The following is a 20,674-nucleotide window of genomic DNA, read 5'->3' on the forward strand; positions in this document are numbered from 1 at the left end:
TCCAGACCTGAGATTGTATCTTATATTTACTAGTATTTCTCATCTAAGCAGTTGGCATATAGTGTATTGGCATAGTGAACCCTGAAATGTACAATTGAAAAAAACTTAGATGTGGTTAAGACTCCCAATGCAGGGGCCATGGGTTCAAGCCCTGCTTAGGGAAAATCCCACATGCCTCATGGCCAAAAGAAACCAAAAAAAAAAAAAAAAAGAAAACTTAGAAATGTAAAGTTACTCCCAAGATAAATCAAAACTGTACTTTATAGGATACCTTTGTATTCTTAGTTTTATAAGTAATAAAATGGCTAAATACAGTCCAGAGGGGAAGCCTATGTTCCTATTATACTGTTCCCAGGATGTTGGAACAAGAACCCAACAAAAGTATTCTCTTCCAGTCTCTGGGAAAAGGAGATAGAGAAAAGATTTAGTTGTAAGAAAGTATACAAACGGTGGTTGAGTTTTAACTAACTATACCTCTGATGGTCATATCATTTACAGTACAGCCTAGCATACTTCAGGGAGTGAAAGGAGGTGGTATTAATCACACTGGCATGATAGGTGTAAATTAGAACTTAGATCAGATATATGTTCTGTCATAACTTGTGATAGTGGTATGAAGAATGTATCATGAGAACATAAAGAAGGGTGCTTGCAGGTTAAGGAAAACCTTTACACTTCTGAGTAAGACTTCTGAGGAATGAGGACTTCTTCTAGATCAGGTAGGGAAAGAATGGGCATGCCTGGCTAAAGAAACCAAGTGCCATCTTGCTGTCTCTGTAGTCTTGCCTCTAAACGAATTATTCCCTTTCAAGAGGTGCTTCATGTCCATCATTCTTCTAAAGTAGCCCTACGAAACTATTCAATTTTTAGTATAATAAATCTAACATTTAAGGAGCTTATAACTAAACTGATTTGCTTGCAGAAGTAATTGATAGGTTTCCTTGTCCATCTCTATTACATATTTATATTTAAAATACAACAGTGATTAAAAGAAGATTATTGTCTACTTCAGTTGCTTGTGAGGAAAAATGATCATTTTCAGTACTGAGGGTAGATAATTCCTGTTCTGCATTCCAGATTGTTACACCAGAACAAATGAATGAAAATTACAAAGGGACAGAGTTTGGCATTAGTATAAGGGGCAATATTCTACTACTCTATCAAAAGTAGAATAGGGTCTCCTAAAGGAAAAGGAGTACGTCAAGGCTGTATATTGTCACCCTGCTTATTTAACTTCTATGCAGAGTACATCATGAGAAATGCTGGACTGGAAGAAACACAAGCAGGAATCAAGATTGCCAGGAGAAATATTAATAACCTCAGATATGCAGATGACACCACCCTTATGGCAGAAAGCAAAGAGGAACTAAAAAGCCTCTTGATGAAAGTGAAAGAGGAGAGTGAAAAAGTTGGCTTAAAACTCAACATTCAGAAAACGAAGATCATGGCATCTGGTCCCATCACTTCATGGGAAGTAGATGGGGAAACAGTGGAAACAGTGTCAGACTTTATTTTTTTTGGGCTCCAAAATCACTGCAGATGGTGACTGCAGCCATGAAATTAAAAGACGCTTACTCCTTGGAAGAAAAGTTATGATCAACCTAGATAGCATATTGAAAAGCAGAGACATTACTTTGCCAACAAAGGTCCGTCTAGTCAGGGCTATGGTTTTTCCAGTGGTCATGTATGGATGTGAGAGTTGGACCGTGAAGAAAGCTGAGCACCGAAGAACTGATGCTTTTGAACTGTGGTGTTGGAGAAGACTCTTGAGAGTCCCTTGGACTGCAAGGAGATCCAACCAGTCCATTCTGAAGGAGATGAGCCCTGGGATTTCTTTGGAAGGAATGATGCTAAAGCTGAAACTCCAATACTTTGGCCACCTCATGCGAAGACTTGACTCATTGGAAAAGACTCTGATGCTGGGAGGGATTGGGGGCAGGAGGAGAAGGGGACGACAGAGGATGAGATGGCTGGATGGTATCACTGACTCGATGGATGTGAATCTGAGTGAACTCTGGGAGTTGGTGATGGACAGGGAGGCCTGGCGTGCTGCGATTCATGGGGTCGCAAAGAGTTGGACACGACTGAACAACTGAACTGAACTGATCTGAACTGAAGAAGTTTTTAGTTCCTTTGCGTTAAAGGTAAAAGGAAGGCCATTTTCCCAGGATGCTATCATTTTGATCTTTTCCCTCCTAAATTATATAACTCTTTGATATTAATAGTTGTTAGAATTTCAGGAAATGTTAAATAATTTGAAGCAGTGCTTCCTCACCTTTTGGACCTGTGGGTAAGGGTGAGAAGATGTACTTTCACTGTCCTTGCTGATGGAGGAGACAGATTTGTTGCTGGCTTTTACAAAGGAAATACTAACTGTAGGTATTGCCATGTATTTTTAATCCTTTATGTCTTCTCATAATAAACATAGATAATATTGAGATGTAATTAAGTAATACATATCAGATTTATGAAGTCACATTTAATTTTGTTACATTCTTATGCATCCAGCTTTTCTAGCTTGATGCTTATTAGCATTTGTTCATGTATATTCACAAATAAATCACAGAAAATATTGTCCAACTCTGCACCCACTCATTATTCTGTCATTTTTAAGAAGGCAAATAAAACAAAAAATTTTACTTCAAAAATGAGCAAATCTTGGATCATAAAAGTAATACGCTAAAACATGTAGGCAAAATTCATTAATTTAGACACACTGCTGCTACTGCTGCTAAATCGCTTCAGTCGTGTCTGACTGTGCGACCCCATAGACAGAAGCCCATTAGGCTCCTCTGTCCCTGGGATTCTCCAGGCAAGAACACTGGAGTGGGTTGCCATTTCCTTCTCCAATGCATGAAAAGGAAAAGTGAAAGTGAAGTCGCCCAGTCATGTCCAACTCTTCACGACCCCATGGACTGCAGCCCACCAGGCTCCTCCGTCCATGGGATTTGCCAGGCAAGAGTACTGGAGTGGGGTGCCATTGCCTTCTCCGTTAGACACACTAATATGTGAATTAAACATTTGTTTGGGCTGGCCGCATAACTTTCACATAATTGATCCATAAAAAAACATAAAAATTGTTTTTGTAAGCAGATAATAACTAATTTTAATGATAGCTGCTGCTATTTATTGAATATCTGTTATGGGCTAGGCACTCTGCTAAGTTGTAGCTCACACCTTGAAACAATGCCTTCAAGGTTAGGTAATTAGTATAATATATTCACTATAACCTTGGGCTTCCCTGTTAGCTCAGTTGGTAAAGAATCCACCTGCAGTGCAGGAGACCTGGTTCAATTCCTGGATCGGGAACATCCACTGGAGAAGGGATAGGCTACCAGTATTCTTGGGCTTCCATTGTGGCTCAGCTGGTAAAGAATCTGCCTGCAGTGAGGGGGACCTGGATTCGATCCCTGGGTTGGAAAGATCTGGAGAAGGGAACGGCTACCTACTCCAGTATTCTGGCCTAGAGAATTACGTGGGCTGCAGAGTCCATGGGATCACAAAGAGTTGGACGCGATGGAATGACTTTCACTCATTCACTATAGTCTTAACATTTTATGGAAAAAACCCAAAATGAACTTTTTGGCCAACCCAGTATAAGAAAATGGTGCCTGTGAGGTTTAGTAATGTAGTCAAGGATACATGGTTTGTAGGTGTTTAAGCTAGATTCCTTTTAAAGCTGTGGTTTTTCTAGTAGTCATGTACAGATATGAGAGTTGGACCATAAAGAAGACTGAGCACTGAGGAATTGATGCTTTCAAATTATGGTGCAGGAGAAGACTTAAGAGTCCCTTAAACTGAAAGGAGATCAAACCAGTCAATCCTAAAGGAAATCAACCCTGAATATTCATTGGAAGGACTGATGCAGAAGCCGAGACTCCAATACTTTGGCCACTTGATGGGAAGAGCGGACTCATTGGAAAAGACTCTGATGCTGGAAAAGATTAAAAGCAACAGGAGAGTGAGGTGGCAGAGGATGATATAGATGTAGATAGCATCACCACTCAATGGACATAAATTTGAGCAAGTTCCGGGAGATAGTGAAAGACAGCAAAGCCTGGCATGCTTATAGTCTGTGGGGTTGCAGAGAGTCAGACACAATTTAGCAACTAAACAGCAGCAAGCTAGATTCAAATCCAGTTCTTTTTTATTTCAGAATTGTTCTTTCTATTACTCTCAAATAAATGTATGCCACTAGTATCTGGTCATTAATTTACTCTGTGTACTTGAACCAAAATTTATTTAAGTATCAATTTTATGCTATATGTTTATTGACAGGTAAGGATATTATTAATAATATGATTTATCACAGCATGTTACAAAGCAGTATATATTGGAAACATTTTAAAATAAATGCATGCTTACTCGTGTGTGTGTGTGTGTGTGTATATATATACATCTGTGCATGTATGTATATGTACATACATGGAAAATTATATATATATATATGTGTGTATCTATAGATGTATAGAGATAAAAGTTTTCTTCACTGTAGTTTTCTTTTGGTGGTTTTCTGTATTTATATTTGTATCTATGTATGCATGTTTGTGCTTATATAATATTAAATTGCTGAGTATTGACTATAGTTATTTCATTACTTCCAGAGAGTCACTGGGAACATGCATAGGACTACAAGTTACACAATAAGAGGAAAAGAGCAACAGTAATTTTAGCAGTTCTTTTGTGTTTTGCTTCCTTGCATTTGAATGGTTGGCCATCATTGCCAGCTAGCCACATTTTTTTTCTCTCTCTTTTTTTCTAGCCACTTTTTTTTTTTCTTCTCTTTTTTACTTAATGCAGCTCTGGGCTAAACTACTGGGCTTCAGGGAAATCCTAGTAGATTATCTCATTTGTGCTTTATACATTTCACATAGCACAGTTTTGGAGAGGCTGAATTGGAAACATTAAGTGAAAGTAGTAAGAAATCAGAAAGGTAATGCTAATGCTAAGTCGCTTCAGTCGTGTCCGACTCTGTGCGACCCCATAGACAGCAGCCCACCAGGCTCCCCCGTCCCTAGGATTCTCCAGGCAAGAACACTGGAGTGGGTTGCCATTTCCTTCTCCAATGCATGAAAGTGAGAAGTGAAAGTGAAGTCGCTTAGTCGTGTCTGACCCTTAGCAACCTCATGGACTGCAGCCCACCAGGCTTCTCCATCCATGGGATTTTCCAGGCAAGAGTACTGGAGTGGGGTGCCATTGCCTTCTCCATCAGAGAGGTAAACTCCTCCTTAAATTCTCTCCCCTGTGCACTACCCCCCCCCCCAATAAAAAGTCCATTGATCTCAACTTGCTCATGTAGTTTTAAGTTCTGTCTAGCATAGGAGTTGACAGTTGACAGATCATGAGCCAGTGTTATTGAAACATAGCCTCATTCATTTACTTACCTATTTTCTCTATTGCTTTCTTGATTACAACAGAATTGAGGTTACAACAGAACAGACTTTATGGCCTAAAATACTTACTGTATGGGTCTTTAATTAAAATGTTTAGGTACTCCTGATCTAGCACGTAAGGAAGAAACTAGGGACTTCTCACTTAACCAGGGAAAATTTACCTTAGTATTTGAAGTTATGGATCCCCATAAGAACATTGTAACATATGAGCATACCTAGTATTTGATGTTTAAAATGGCCCTAATGCTGCCCTGGTGGCTCAGATGGTAAAGCGTCTGCCTACAAGGTGGGAGACCCGGGCTCAATCCCTGGGTTGGGAAGATCTCCTGGAGAAGGAAATGGGAACCCACTCCAATATTCTTGCCTGGAAAATCCCATGAATAGAGGAGCCTGTTAGGCTACAGTCCATGGGGTTGCAAAGAATCGGACACGACTGAGTGACTTCACTAAAATGCTATTTTTGAATTTGGGAAGAAGTATGAGTTTCTGGAAGGAAACATGTTCTGTGTTTCAGGAAATATATTGTGAAGAAACTTAGAAGCTCTTCCATATTCCAATTCTGTTTGGGGGTTCCTGGTAATTGTGTGGGCTTCCCTGGTGGCTCAGATGGTAATTATATATAGGACAAAGGGATGAGGAGGGGAAAGAAGAAAGGCTGATTTGATTTGGATTGACAGCAACAGTGCATTAAAGTATGGTAGGTTCATTTTATATCAGTATTTATTAGGCAAACATTTGACACAGTATTGGCTTCTGACTACCTGTCAGTTTTCATTTTGTGCCTTTTTCTGTTGTTAATCCTCAGTTTTCTTCCAATTGTTTATAAGGTCCAGTAAGAAAGGATGTCTCTTGTTCATTGATGTATTATTCCCAGTACCTAAAACAGTACTTGACCATAGTAGGTGTTCAGTTAATACTTCTTGAGTGAGTGAGTTCAGACTCGAGGTTTTATTTTTGTCACAAAATTGTGGCTTTTCAAAAATGTCTGCAATCAGTTTGTACCTAGAAAATAGGTGATAATTAGAAATATGCAAGCCTTTTTGAAAACTATATCTTCAACCTAATCATCATAAGTATTAGTCCTGTCACATACCATAGCAGAAACTGGGTCTTCGCTTTAGTGAAACTGTTTGATGTCTGACTACTCAATTATAAATTGATGTAAGATGGTTAAATTATGTATTTCCAGTAGGTGAATTTCACAATGCCTTTTAGTAAACTCTGACTTGTAAAGTGATATAGGTTCTGAATTAGCACAAGTGTTGTTAAAAATTGTAGTATGTTCTCAAATATAGTTAAATCATTTAAAAATCATTGGCTTACTTAAATTTTTCTTTTTCAGTGTCTCCAAACAGGTACCATTTATAACAAAAAGATATTACTAATAGTGATCTACTCATAGTTCCTTGCAGTTTTTTTTGTATGAGCTCTGCTACCACACAGTGATAAGCTGTTTTCATTCCATGTTTAAGATGAAAGAGTTACTAATTATAAAGACATACCCTAAACCATCTAATATTAGATCAAATTTCATTGGAGTTAAAATAAATATATCCAGTATTTGTAGGAAATGTTCTGAAATCAAATGAATGATCTTCTTGTTGTTCAGTTGCCTGGTCATGTTCAACTCTTTGGGACTCCATGGACTGCAGCATGCCAGGTCCCTGTCCCTCACCATCTCCTAAAGTTTGCCCAAGTTCACGTCCATTGCATCTGAGATGCCATCCAGCCATCTCGTCCTCTGATACTGTCTTCTTTTGTCCTCAATCTTTCCCATCATTAGGCACTTTTCCAGTTAGTTGGCTGTTTGCATCAGATCAGCAAAATACTGGAGCCTCAGCTTCAGCATCAGCCCTTCTAATGAGTATTCAGGGTTGATTTCCCTTAAGATTGACTATTTTGATCTTATGTCTTAGTCACTCAGTGGTGTCTGACTTTTCGACCCCATGGACTGTAGCCCACCAGGCTTCTCCATCGATGGGATTTTCCCGGCAAGAATATTGGAGTTTTGTTGTAATTTCCTTCTCCAGTGGATCTTCTTGACCCAGGGATCAAACCTGGGTCTCCCACATTGCAGGCAGGCTCTTTACCATCTGAGCCACCAGGGAGGCCCTCGTGGGGTTTGATCTTTGTAGCAATTTCAAAGAGATTGGAGATAGCTAGGATATGTAATGGAGAAGGAAATGGCAACCCACTCCAGTATTCTTGCCTGGAGAATCCTGTGGACAGAGGAGCGGGCTGCTGTCTGTAGGGTCACGCAGAGTCAGACATGACTGATGCAACTTAGCATGCATGCATGCACTGGAGAAGGAAATGGCAGCCCCACTCCAGTGTTCTTGCCTGGAGAATCCCAGGAACAGGGAGCCTGGTGGGCTGCCGTCTATGGGGTTGCACAGAGTCGGACACGACTGATGCGACTTGGCGGTGGCAGCAGCAGGATATGTAATATGCTTAGTGGTTTGACACTAACCAATGTGTGGTTGTCATGGCTCACGCTGAGTATAACAATGGAGAGGAGCAGATGCAAGCTAAATTTATAGAACAATGTGATGTTTTATTTGCTGAGGAAAACACTTATTCAAAACAAATAGCTTCTTAGTTTGTGTTAACAGATTAAAATCTCAAAGGAAAGTCATAATGGGTCTTAAAGTAAAATATCAATAATGTGATAATTTTTTTTTCTTTTTTAGATTGTGCTTTTGTTTAAAGCAAATAGGATGCTGAATATGTTATTAGGAAAATAACTTGAATAGACACAGTATCCAAGGGTTGGCAGATTCCCAACCACAGGGCAATTTCTGGCTTTGGCCTGTTTTTGTAAAACAGGTGAACTAAGGATTGTTTTTGCATTTTAAAAGCTTTTTATTTTCTTTCAGTATTTTAAGATGTTCCCCTGTCTTCTCATTTGCTTTGTTTTCCGGGAGAAATTTGTCATTCTTCTCTTTATTTCTCTGTATGTAACTTGTCTGTCTTTGTTGTTGTTCAGTCGCTAAGTCATGTCCTATTTTTTGAGACCTCATGGACTGCTGGGCTCCTCTGTCCTCCGCTGTTTCCTGGAGTTTGCTCAAATTCATGTCCATTGAGTCTGTGATGCTGTCTAACCACTTATCCTCTGCCACCCCCTTCTCCTTTTGCTTTCAATCTTTCCCAGAAACAGGGTCTTTTCCAGTGAGTTGGCTCTTCTCATCAGGTGGCCAGAGTATTGGAGCTTCAGCATCAGTCCTTCCAATGAGTATTCAGGGTTTCCTGAATATTCCTGATTTCCTTTAGGATTGACTGGTGATCTCCTTGCAGTCCAAGGGACTCAAGAATCTTCTCCTACACCACAGTTTGAAAGCATCAATTCCTCCGCGCTCAGCCTTCTTTATGGTCCAACTCTCACATCTGAGTATGACTGCTGTAAAAACCATAAATTTGACTATGTGGACTTTTGTTAGCAAAGTGATGTCTCTGCTTTTTAATATACTGTCTAGGTTTGTCATAGCTTTCCTTCCAAGGAGCAAGTGTCTTTTAATTTCATGGCTGCAGTCTTTTTTTTAATCTGGTTGCTTTTAAGATTTTTCCTCTACCAGTGATTTTGAGTAATTTGATTATGATGTACCTAGGTCTAGTTTTGGTCCTTTTCCTTGTGCTTGGGATTGATTGAACTTCTTGGATTTATTGGCTTACTTTGATCAAACTTGGAAAGTTTTCATCTATTATTTCTTCAATTAATTCTTCTATTCCAAACTTTTTTCTTTAGGGACTCTGGTTACACGTATTACAATTTTGTTAAGCTGCCTGAATCCCTATAGTTTGCTGTTGGTCTTTTCATTTTTCTTTTTTCCCTTTGTGTTACATTTTGGATAATTCTTACTGCTTTGTCTTCAGAATTCACAACTCTTACTTTCTATAAAAGCTATTATGCTTTTTTTCTCATCCAATATATTTACATCTGAGACACTGTAGTTTTCGTCTCCAGAAATTCAGTTTGAGTGCTGTTTACACTTTTCATGCCTCTCCGTAAGGTTTTGAAATATAGACTACAGTTATAAAAATTGTTTTAATGTCCTTTTCTACTGATTGTATTAGATTGTTGCAAGAGTAATTGAGGTTTGTCATTGTTGAACTTTGCCATTTGATATTGGAATAGTCTTAAATAAATGTGATTATGTTATGCATCATTTTAATGCACATTTCTTACTTTGTTTTTTTGCTAATGACTTATTACTTGCTGTTTATATTTTAGACTAGGGAAATGATGTTACACAAAAAGTAAATTTGAGTGATTTTCTTATTCAAGTTCAACATGGGTCATAAAGCTGCAGAGACAACTTGCAACATCAGTAACACATTTGGCCCAGAAACTGCTAACGAACGTACAGTGCAATGGTGGTTCGAGAAGTTTTTCAGAAGAGACTAGAGCCTTGAAGATGAGGAGTGCGGTGGCCGGCAGTCAGAAGTTGACAACAACTAATTGAGAGGATCATCAATGCTAATCCTCTTAGAACTACACGAGAAGTTGCCCAAGAACTCAAGTGTCGACCATTCTTTGGTTATCTGGCATTTGAAGCAAATTGGAAAGGTTAAAAAGCTTGATAATTGGGTGCCTAGTGAGCAAATCAAAAAAATGATTTTGAAGTGTTGTCTTCTCTTATTCTGTGCAACAACTAAGAACCATTTTTTTTTTTTTTTGGATTGTGATTCGTGACTAAAAGTGGGGTTTTTTTTTAATTTATTTTAATTGTAGGCTAATTACCACTAATTGCTAATTACCACTGCAATTACCAGCCCAGTGGTTGGATGAGAAGAGGCTCCAAAGTACTTCCCAAAGCCAAACTTACACCAGAAAAGGTCATGGTCACCATTTGTCCATCTGCTGCTGGTCTGATCCACTACAGCTTTTTAAATCCCTCTGAGACCATTCTGAGAATGCTCAGCAAATTGATGAGAGAGGCACTGAAATCTGCAAAGCCTCGAGCTGGCATTGGTCAGTACAAAGGGCCCAATTCTTTTCCATGACAACGTCCAACCACATGTCTCACAACCAACACTTGAGAAGTTGAATGAATTAGGCTACGAAGTTTTGCCTCATCTGCTACATTCATCTAACCTCTCGCCAACTGATTCACTTCTTTAAGCATTTCGGTAACTTTTTGCATGGAAAATGCTTCCACAACTAGCAGGATGTGGAAAATGCTTTCCAAGAGTTTATCGAAGTCTGAAGCACAGGTTTTTGCGCCAAAGGAATGAACAAACTTATTTCTTGTTGACAAAAATGTGTTGATTATAATGGTTCCTATTTTGATTAATAAAAATATGTTTGAACCTAGTTATAATGATTTAAAATTCACAGCCCCGAACCGTGATTATGTTTGCACCAACCTAATACTATCTGTGTCGGTTCTGGGTCATTTTCAGTTGATTAATTTTTCTGCTTACTATGAGTCATGTTTTACCTGCTGCTTTGCATGTCTGATGATATTTAGATACTAGTCATTGTATATTTTGCTTCATTAGGTGTTTTCTATTTTTCTTTTATGATTCTTACTGAGCTTTGGTCTGAGACATTTTAGTTATTTGGAAACAGTTTGATTCTTTCAAATCTTGCTTTGAAGATTTGTTGTGTGCCGTGTGCTTAGTCGCTTCAGTTGTGTCCAACTTTTTGTGACCCCATAGACAGTAGCCTGCCAGGCTCCTCTGTCCATGGGGTTTCTCCAGGCAAGAATACTGGAGTGGGTTGCAATGCCTTCCTCTGGGATCTTCCTAACTCAGGGATCAAACCCAAGTCTCCCACATTGTAGGCGGATTCTTTGCTACCACGGAAGCCCAAGAATACTGGAATGGGTAGCCTATACCTTCTTCAGAGGATCTTCCCAATCCAGAAATCGAAACGGGATCTCCTGCGTGGCAGGCAGATTCTGTACCACCTGAACTGCCAGGGAAGCCCAAAGATTTGTTAGGTAGAATCAAAGAAATGTTTCGTCTGTCCATGATTGTTCCCCACCACTGAGCCAAGACTTTTCTGAATACTCTGTCCAATGCCCCATGCACTATTAAGGTTTTCAGTATGGCCATTAGAAACAAGCACTGCTCCCTGTCCTGTGTAAACACATGATACTCATCCCTTTACTTTTTTTGAGTGTTAATTTCCTCACACACATGCACCAACTGTTGCTGTAATGGCTGCATAAAGGGTCCTCCCGCAGATGTTCAGTGTTCTCTCTGGGCGATGCTCTGTTCTCTGGTACAGTTTGTTCTCCTTGGACTCTGAGCTCTGTCTCTTGAACTCAGTTTGCCTGGGTATCTCCTCTCAGCACCAAGGCCTGGAAACACTCTAATGACAGTAAACTGAGGGCAGTTGTAGAGCATTCTTGGTTTTTTTTTTTTTTTTTTTTCCATTTCTCAATGATTATTTTTCTTTACTTAATGTCCAGTGTTTTGAGAACTGTTGTTTTATATGTTTTTTTCAATTTTGGGGTTGATTCAAATAAGACAGTATGTTTGGTTCCTGTTACTACATTATGGCCAGAAGTGAAAGGTGTTCTTGCAGTTGGGGTTGAAATTTTAGAATTAGTGGTTAAATAGTTCCAGGGGATGTAGAGAGTTGGACCATAGGTATAAATGGAGTAGAGAGGTGAAGGTCATTCACTGAGTCATCCACATAAACTTCGAAGTCTCCTAAATAGGTAGATTTGAGACAGAATGTAAGACTTTAAAAAAAACCCGAGAGTCAAAGTTGTGAAGTTTTAATAATGCATGTTTCATGTGTTTTGTTAGGGAAAATAAAATTGTTTTAAAATTATCTTAATCTTTTAAAATTATGTTATTTTATCTGTTCTAGAACCTTCTGATAACTTAAGGGAGATTCTCCAAAATGTGGCCAAATTGCAAGGAGTATCAAATATGAGAAAGCTAGGCCATCTGAATAACTTTACTAAGGTAAGTAACTTCAGTCTTTACATTATCATCCTAAGTTACTTTTTCCTTATTGTACTTATTAGGTATATCTTAACCACCATTAACAAGAAATTCTTCAGTATTCCCTCAATATTAGTGTTTCCTTGGCCCTTTCTCATGGATTTTTGTCATATGTTTTTAAATTTAAAAGTATATTTGAATAATGAGAAGTATTTGACATTTGTTGTCAAATATTTGGTAGGTTCAGAAGAGAATAAAGAGAAAAAAAATCACTGAGAAATCAGTAATTCAGTCTCCACTATTAGTCACATAAGGATGTAATTCTGTTGCCTTTTAATATTCATTTTTATGGGGTATCATATGATAAATATGTTGGTATATGAGTATGGTGTGTTGCATTTCATGGATGTAATGATTTCCCGAGAAATATTACCACTTCCTCTTCTTTCCTGATAACTCTGTTCCCATTATCTGGATCTCAGAACTCAACATAAATGTTAGGGCACTTGTCCCAAATAAATATTGACGTGATCTCTACTAGCCACCAAGAATTCCCAAGTTTGATAGATGGATTGGTATGGTTGGGAGCCTGGTAATGCCGAACAGCCAACTCGTGGAAACACTAAAATACCTGTTATTCGAAACACTAAAATACTTGCCATAAATAGAAAATAGAATGCTTCCTTTGGGAAAATGAATTTCCATTTTTACTTTACTAAGTATAAATTATTTTACGTTTTATTTATTTTTATATTTTATTGAAGTTTAATCGATTTACAGTGTCATGTTAGTATCAGGTGTACAGCATGCAATTCAGATTATATATACTCATTTTCAGATTCTTTTCCCTTATAGGCTGTTACAAATATTGAGTATAGTGCCTTGTGCATTTTAAATGTAGGAATAATTGTTTTAGCTGCTTACTAAAAGTGTGATCCATAGACCTGCAACATTGGTGTCACCTTGGAGTTTGTTTGATATGGACAATTTTCAACCCCACCCAGACCTACTCAGTGAGAATCTACATTTTAATGAATATCTCAGATGAATTTGGGTGTACATTAAAATTTGAGTCACACTGTTTTAATCTTTCCAAAATGTTTAATTCTTTGCCATTTGGTAGTTAGACTGTGGCTTAAATTTGATTTTATTTCATAGAAATAGAAGGGGTAAGAATATAGTCATATAGTAACAAAAAATTTTTTTCCCAATAAGGTGTTATATAATAAATACAAAGTAGATTAGGTTTTTTCTTTCCATAGTTGGTGCAATATACATATACACTTATTTTTTTCTTAATGAAACATTCTGGGATTTATTTTTATACAACATGAGAAAATTATCTTGTATGATTGATGACAGTGATTTTTTTAAAAAACTTTCAAAAACATTGAATAAGTGCTTGTGAAGGGGTTTTCAAAAATATCCTTGTTGTATGTTTCATTTTTATGAAAGTGTTGAAAATCTTCAAATACATTTCTTCAGTGTACTACTCAAGTAATGTCAGATTTTTAAGACCTAGAGTTATTTCAAGGTTACAAATTGAATCTCCTGGTTTTACTCTATTAAATTTCCCAGTTTTATGTCATCATTCTTCACTCAGGTCTAATAGTAACATGTCTTAGCACTTGCCTTCATTTAACTGTTAAAAACAGTTAATAGAGGTTTATGTCTTGTTTGATCTCCTGGTTCATGTTATAATCAGCTTGACATCTAGTTATGTACTTCGATATCATTTACAACTGGGATTCTAAAAGAAGAATGAATATAAGAATGGCAGTGATTTCTTTTATTTCACTTTGGCACCGGAATGGGTCCTTTTTTTGTTGTTCAGTCTTCAGTCGTGTCCGACTTTTTGCAACCCCATGGACTGCAGCACGCCAGGCATCCCTGTCCTTCACCATCTCCTGGAGCTTGCTCAAACTCATGTCCATTGAGTCGGTGTTGCCTTCCAACCATCTCATCCTATGTTGTCCCCTTCTTCTCCTGCCTTCAATCTATCCCAGCATCAGAGTCTTTTCTAATGAATTGGCTTTATGCATCATGTGGCCCAAATATTGGAGTTTCAGCTTCAACCTCAGTCCTTCCCGTGAATATTCAGGACTGATTTCCTTTAGGATTGACTGATTTGATCTTCTTGCTGCCCAAGGGACTCTTAAGAAGGGTCTTCTCCAACACCACAGTTGAAAAGCATCAATTAGCACTTGCCTTCATTTAACTCAGCTCTCTTTATGGTTCAACATAACTACTGGGAAAACCATAGCCTTGACTAGATGGACTTTTGTCGGTAATGTCATGTCTCTGCTTTTTAATATGCTGTCATGGTTTGTCAAGCTTTTCTTCCAAGGAGCAAGTGTCTTTTAATTTCACGGCTGCAGTCACCATCTGCAGTGATTTTGGAGCCCAAGAAAATAAAGTCTGCCACTGTTTCCATTGTTTCTGCATCTGTTTGCCATGAAATGATGGGACTGGATGCCATGATCTTAGGTTTTTGAATGTTAAACTTAAGCCAGCTTTTTCCCTCTCCTCTTGCACTTTCATAAAGAGGCTCTTTAGTTCCTCTTTGCTTTCTGCCATAAGGGTGTGTCATCTGCATATCTGAGGTTAATGATACTTCTCCCAGCAACCTTGATTCCAGATTGTGTTTCATCCAGCCCGGCATTTCAAATGATGTACTCTGTATATAAATAAGCAGGGTGACGATATACAGCCTTGACGTACTCCTTTCCCAATTTGGAACCAGTCAATTGTTCTATGTCCAGTTTAACTATTGCTTCTTGACCTGCAGGCAGGTTTCTTAGGAGGGAGATAAGGTGGTTGGTATTCCCATCTCTTTAAGAGTTTTCCACAGTTTTTGTGATCCACATTGTCAAAGTCTTCAGTGTAGTCAGTGAAGCATAAGTAGATGTTTTTCTGGAATTCTCTTGCTTTTTCTGTGATCCAGTGGGTGTTGGCAATTTGATCTCTGGTTCTTCTACCTTTTCTAAATCCAGCTTGAATATATGGAAGATCCCAGTTCCCATTACTGTTGAGGCCTAGCTTGGAGAATGGGTCCTAAAGCACAGTTAAACTCTGGAGAAGCACAATACAGTAGAAACACATGTAGGCCATTTTTGTAATTTTAAATTTTCTAGCAGGTCACACTAAAAAAGTAAAAGGAAGTGTGAAATTAATATTATATTTTCTTTAATACACTATATCCAACTTAACATTTTATGTAATTAGTATCAATTAAATATCAATGAGATATTTAATATTTTTTCATACTAAATCTTAGAAGATAAGTGTGGGTGTTTTCACCTCAGTTCAGTTGCTCAGTTATGTCTGATTGTTTGTGATCCCATGGACTGCAGCATGCCAGGCTTCTCTGTCCATCACCAACTCTCAGAGCTTGCTCAGACTCATGTCCATCGAGTCGGTGATGTCATCCAACATTCTCATCCTCTGTTATCCCCTTCTCCTCCTGTCTTCAGTCTTTGCCAGCATTAGGGTCTTTTCCAGTGAGTGAGTTCTTCACATCATGTGAAGATGTGAAACTCCAAATTATTGGAGTTTCAGCTTCAGTATCAGTCCTTCCAGTGAATATTCAGGACTGATTTCCTTTAGGATTGACTGGTTTGATCTCCTCGCAGTCCAAGGGGACTCTCAAGAGTTTTCTCCAACACCAGAGTTTAAAAGCATCAGTTCTTCGGCACTCAGTTTTCTTATGGTCCAACTCTCACATCCATACATGACTACTGGAAAAACCATAGCCTTGACTAGACGGACCTTTTTCGGCAAAGAAATGTCTCTGCTTTTTAATATGCTGTCTAGGTTGGTCATAGCTTTTCCTCCAAGGAGCAAGTGTCTTTCAGTTTCATGGCTGCAGTCACCATCTTCAGTGATTTTGGAGCCCAAGAAAATAAAGTCTGTCGCTGTTTCCATTGTTTCTGTGTCTGTTTGCCATGAAGTGGCAGGACCAGATGCCATGATCTTAATTTTTTTGAATGTTGAATTTTAACTCAGCTTTTTCCATTCTTCTCTTTCACTTTCATCAAGAGACTCTTTAGTTCCTCTTTGCTTTCTGCCATAAGGGTGCTGTCATCTGCACATCTGACATTATTGATATATCTCCCTGCAGTCTTGATTCCAGCTTGTGCCTCATCCAGTTCAGCGTTTCACATGATGTACTCTGCACATAAGTTAAATAAGCAGGGTGATAATATACAGCCTTGACATACTCCTTTCACTGTTTGGAACCAGTCCATTGTTTGTGTGTGGTCCTGTTGCTTCTTGACCTGCATACAATTTCTCAGGAGGCAGGTAATGTGGTCTGGTATTCCCATCTCTTGAAGAATTTTCCACAGTTTGTTGTGATCCACACAGTCAAAGGCTTTGACATAGTCTATAAAGCAGAAGTAGATGTTTTTCTGGAACTCTCCTTCTTTTTCGATGAGCCAGTGGATGTTGGCAGTTTGATCTCTGGTTCTTTGCCTTTTCTAAATCCAGCTTGAACATCTGGAAGTTCTCGATTCATGTACTGTTGAAGCCTCACTTGGAGAATTTTGAACATTTGCTAGCATGTGAGATGAGTGCAATTGTGCAGAAGTTCTGTGGAACATTGTTTGGCGTTGTCTTTCTTTGGGATTAGAATGAAAACTGACCTTTTCCAGTCCTGTGACCACTGCTGAGTTTTCTAAATTTGCTGGCATATTGAGTGTAGCACTCTCACAGCATCATCTGTTAGGATTTGAAATAGCTCAGCTGGAATTCCATCACCTCCACTAGCTTTGTTCGTAGTGATGCTTCCTGAGGCCCACTTGACTTCGCATTCCAGGGTATCTGGCTCTAGGTGCGTGGTCACACCATCATGGTTATCTGGGTCATTAAGATCTTTTGTATAGTTCTTCTTTGCATTAATGCCACCTCTTCTTAATATCTTTTGCTTCTGTTAGGTCCATACCATTTCTGTCCTTTATTGTGCCCCTCTTTGCATGAAACGTTCCCTTAGTATCTCTGATTTTCTTGACGAGATCTCTAGTCTTTCCCATTCTGTTGTTTTCCTCTGTTTCTTAGCAGTGATCACTGAGAAAGGCTTTCTTAGCTTTCCTTGCTATTCTTTGGAACTCTGCATTCAAATGGGTATATCTTTCCTTTGCTCCTTTGCCTTTACCTTCTCTTCTTTTCTCAGCTATTTGTAAGGCCTCCTCAGACAACCATTTTGCCTTTTTGCATTCCTTTTTCTTGGGGATGGTCTTGGTCATTGTCTCCTGTAAAATGTCATGAACCTCCATCCATAGTTCTTCAGACACTCTATCAGATCTGATCCTATTTGTCACTTCCACTGTATAATCATAAGGGATTTGATTTAGGTCATACCCGAACGTCCAGTGGTTTTCCCTGCTTTCTTTAAGTCTGAATTTTGCCATAATGAGTTTATGATGAGCCAGTCGGCTCGCAGTCTTGTTTTTGCTGACTGTATAGAGCTTTTCCATCTTCGGCTGCAAAGAATACAATCAGTATGATTTTGGTGTTGACCATCTGGTGATGTCCATGTGTAGAGTCTTTTCTTCTGTTGTTGGAAGAGGGTGTTTACTATAACCAGTGCTTTCTCTTGGCAAAACTCTATTAGCCTTTGCCCTGCTTCATTTTGTACTCCAAGGCCAAACTTGCCTGTTACTCCAGGTATCTCTTGACTTCTGCTTTTGCATTCCAATTCCCTATGATGAAAAGGACATCTTTGTTTGGTGTTAGTTCTAGAAGGTCTCATAGGTCATCAAAGAATGTTCAGCTTCAGCTTCTTTGGCATTAGTGGTTGGGGCATCGACTTGGACTACTGTGATATAGAATGGTTTGCCTTGGAAACAAACAGAGATTATTCTGTCATTTTTGAGATTGCACCCAGAGGCTCAGTCTCCCACTGGCCTCCAAGGTCAAATTCCCTGGGAGTTCTCAGCCCCTTTGCAGGATGCCCAGGTTGGGAAATCTGTTGTGGGTCCTAGAACTTTCTTAACAGTGTGAGAATTTCTTTAGTATAATTGTTGTGCAATTTGTGTATGTTACAGCACATTTCTGTTCAGATTAAAACAAATTTCTGTGCTTATAGCCACCTGTGTGTGGCTAGTAACTACTAAACATAGACAGTGTGTGTATAGAACTTTTTGAATTTGGAGTGATTTAAACATCTATTTCTTGTAATCTGTTGGATAGCTTTCTTTTTCACTTCTCTATTCTACATATATTTCTATCTAGATCTCCATTTCTTATGGGTTAAGGTCAGTTGTTCTCTTTCCCCTTTTCCTCCCTCCATTTCTTTGTTTCCTTTTGAATTTTTCCCATGGTTTTTCACGAAGTTGTTCCCTCCACTTGGTCTTTCTTTGATCTGTGTTCTTCCAGTCTCTTCTCGTGTTTCTCTTTCCCTCTGTTCTCTCCTTCTACTCCTCTTTTTACCTGCTTTCCTGGTTCATTTCCTCTCTCTTCACCCTTCCCTACACCTTCCCCTCTCTCCTTCCCTCTCTGTTTTCTTCCTTCCTTTTCCCCATCGTATCACTGTATAGAATGATGTGTCTCTGTAATAAAGGCCCTAGGCTTTTGAGCGGAGAAGGCAATGGCAACCCACTCCAGTACTCTTGCCTGGAAAATCCCATGGACGGAGGAGCCTGGTGGGCTGCAGTCCATGGGGTCGCTAAGAGTCGGACACCACTGAGCGACTTCACTTTTACTTTTCACTTTCATCCATTGGAGAAGGAAATGGCAACCCAGTCCAGGGTTCTTGCCTGGAGAATCCCAGGGATGGGGGAGCCTGGTGGGCTGCCATCTATGGGGTCGCACAGAGTTGGACACGACTGAAGCGACTTAGCAGCAGCAGCAGTAGCAGCGGCAGGCTTTTGAGCTTCTTGTACTTTTGTCTTTTGTTTTGCCATATCCTTTGTGTACAGTTTTCACATTTCTCTCTGGCTCTGGTATCAGCTTGTAGCAGCCCTTTTATTTTCTGTTTTAAATTATTTATGGATTTAACAATCAGATAAGCAAACTTACTAGAATTTTTCTGGAATATGAGAGCCTAACCATTGGGTAAGGGTGTGAAGGGCTGTTCCATTAGTAAAGTCCATAAACATGAGACTTGATAAAATCTGCTTTGGCTGCCTGGTGTTAACAGTGAGAAAAGTATGAGCTTCAGATCAAGTGAGTGAGGTCTTAATAGCCCATCTCTGACCCTAACTAGCAAGGCAGCATTGGACAGATTTCTTTACTCAGAGATTGTTTTGCTGCAGTTAGAGGCAAGGTCCCAATACAGTGCTTGGCACATAATATGTACTCCATACCAGATACTGCTTTACAACCTAGGGTTTGTTTTTTGTATTCTTTTTTTTTTTTTTTTGCTAATTTTCAGGAATTTTTGTTGACTGTAAAAAGGTGAGTCTCTTTAATAGCTTGAGTTGGAGATTGGTAAGCTGTTACTGTAACAGTTTTTCAGCTTGAGCAAGTTGACTTATTGGGCCAGATAATTATTTGTTTGGGGGAGCTGTCTTGTTCATTGTAGTGTTAGCAGCACCCCTGGCCTCTACCCAGGAGATGCTTGTAGCACATCTCCACTGATTGTCACAAGCAAAACTGTCTCCAAGCATTGCCAAATGTTTCCTAGGGGACAGAATCATCTCAGTTAAGAGCCAGTGCTGTGAATAAATGTCTGTAGGTTTTACTATCGGAGAAGGCATGGCACCCCACTCCAGTGCTCTTGTGTGGAAAATCCCATGGACGGAGGAGCCTGGTGGGCTGCAGTCCATGGGGTCGCTAAGAGTCAGATACAACTGGGCGTCTTCACTTTCACCTTTCACTTTCATGCATTGGAATAGGAAATGGCAACCCACTCCAGTGTTCTTGCCTGGAGAATCCCAGGGACGGGGGAGCCTGGTGGGCTGCCGTCTATGGGGTCACACAGAGTCGGACAGGACTGAAGTGACTTAGCAGCAGCAGGTTTTATTATAAAATTTCTCCAAATACCAAGCACAAAATAAATGCTTATTGAATTTAAATCATAATAAAATGTACTTTGAATTCTATTTTTTTGAGCTATGTTAAAAAATATTTACAGATTTGGTGTTTTTTGGTACAGTCTGTTAGTTCATTAACTTACAGTATAATATTTAGAAATTCTTAGAAGTCTCTAAGAATAGGTCTGCAGAATAAGAAAATAAAAAAAAAAGGGTTATGATTCCAGGAGACTAGTTAGACAGGAATTAGTTGGTCACCCTTCATTGTGTTCTCATAATAGGTTATAAGTGTCTACTAAATTTTATGATTTTGGGTATCATTACTATTTATTGTGTTGCTCTCTTATTAAACTGAGATTATTAAGCACAAGAAATATGTAGTATTTATTTTTTTACTCTTATATCCCT

General features: G+C 38.9%; 1 protein-coding gene across 4 annotated transcripts in view; it reads left to right on the top strand.

The window, feature by feature from the left end:
- The window catches only part of RICTOR (RPTOR independent companion of MTOR complex 2), a 136,687-nt gene that overhangs the window by 25,026 nt on the left and 90,987 nt on the right, over window positions 1-20,674 (top strand). For 3 of the 4 annotated variants that reach the window (XM_055554724.1, XM_055554725.1, XM_055554727.1), the window contains one exon: window positions 12,217-12,314. In XM_055554724.1, the coding sequence (XP_055410699.1) occupies window positions 12,217-12,314 (98 nt within the window). Of the gene's footprint in view, window positions 1-9,574; window positions 9,958-12,216; window positions 12,315-20,674 lie in introns of those variants that run through there. The other variant, XM_055554726.1, reaches the window with a different exon arrangement.

The sequence above is a fragment of the Bubalus kerabau genome, chromosome 18, assembly GCF_029407905.1.
Source record: "Bubalus kerabau isolate K-KA32 ecotype Philippines breed swamp buffalo chromosome 18, PCC_UOA_SB_1v2, whole genome shotgun sequence".
Lineage (NCBI taxonomy): Eukaryota > Metazoa > Chordata > Mammalia > Artiodactyla > Bovidae > Bubalus > Bubalus kerabau.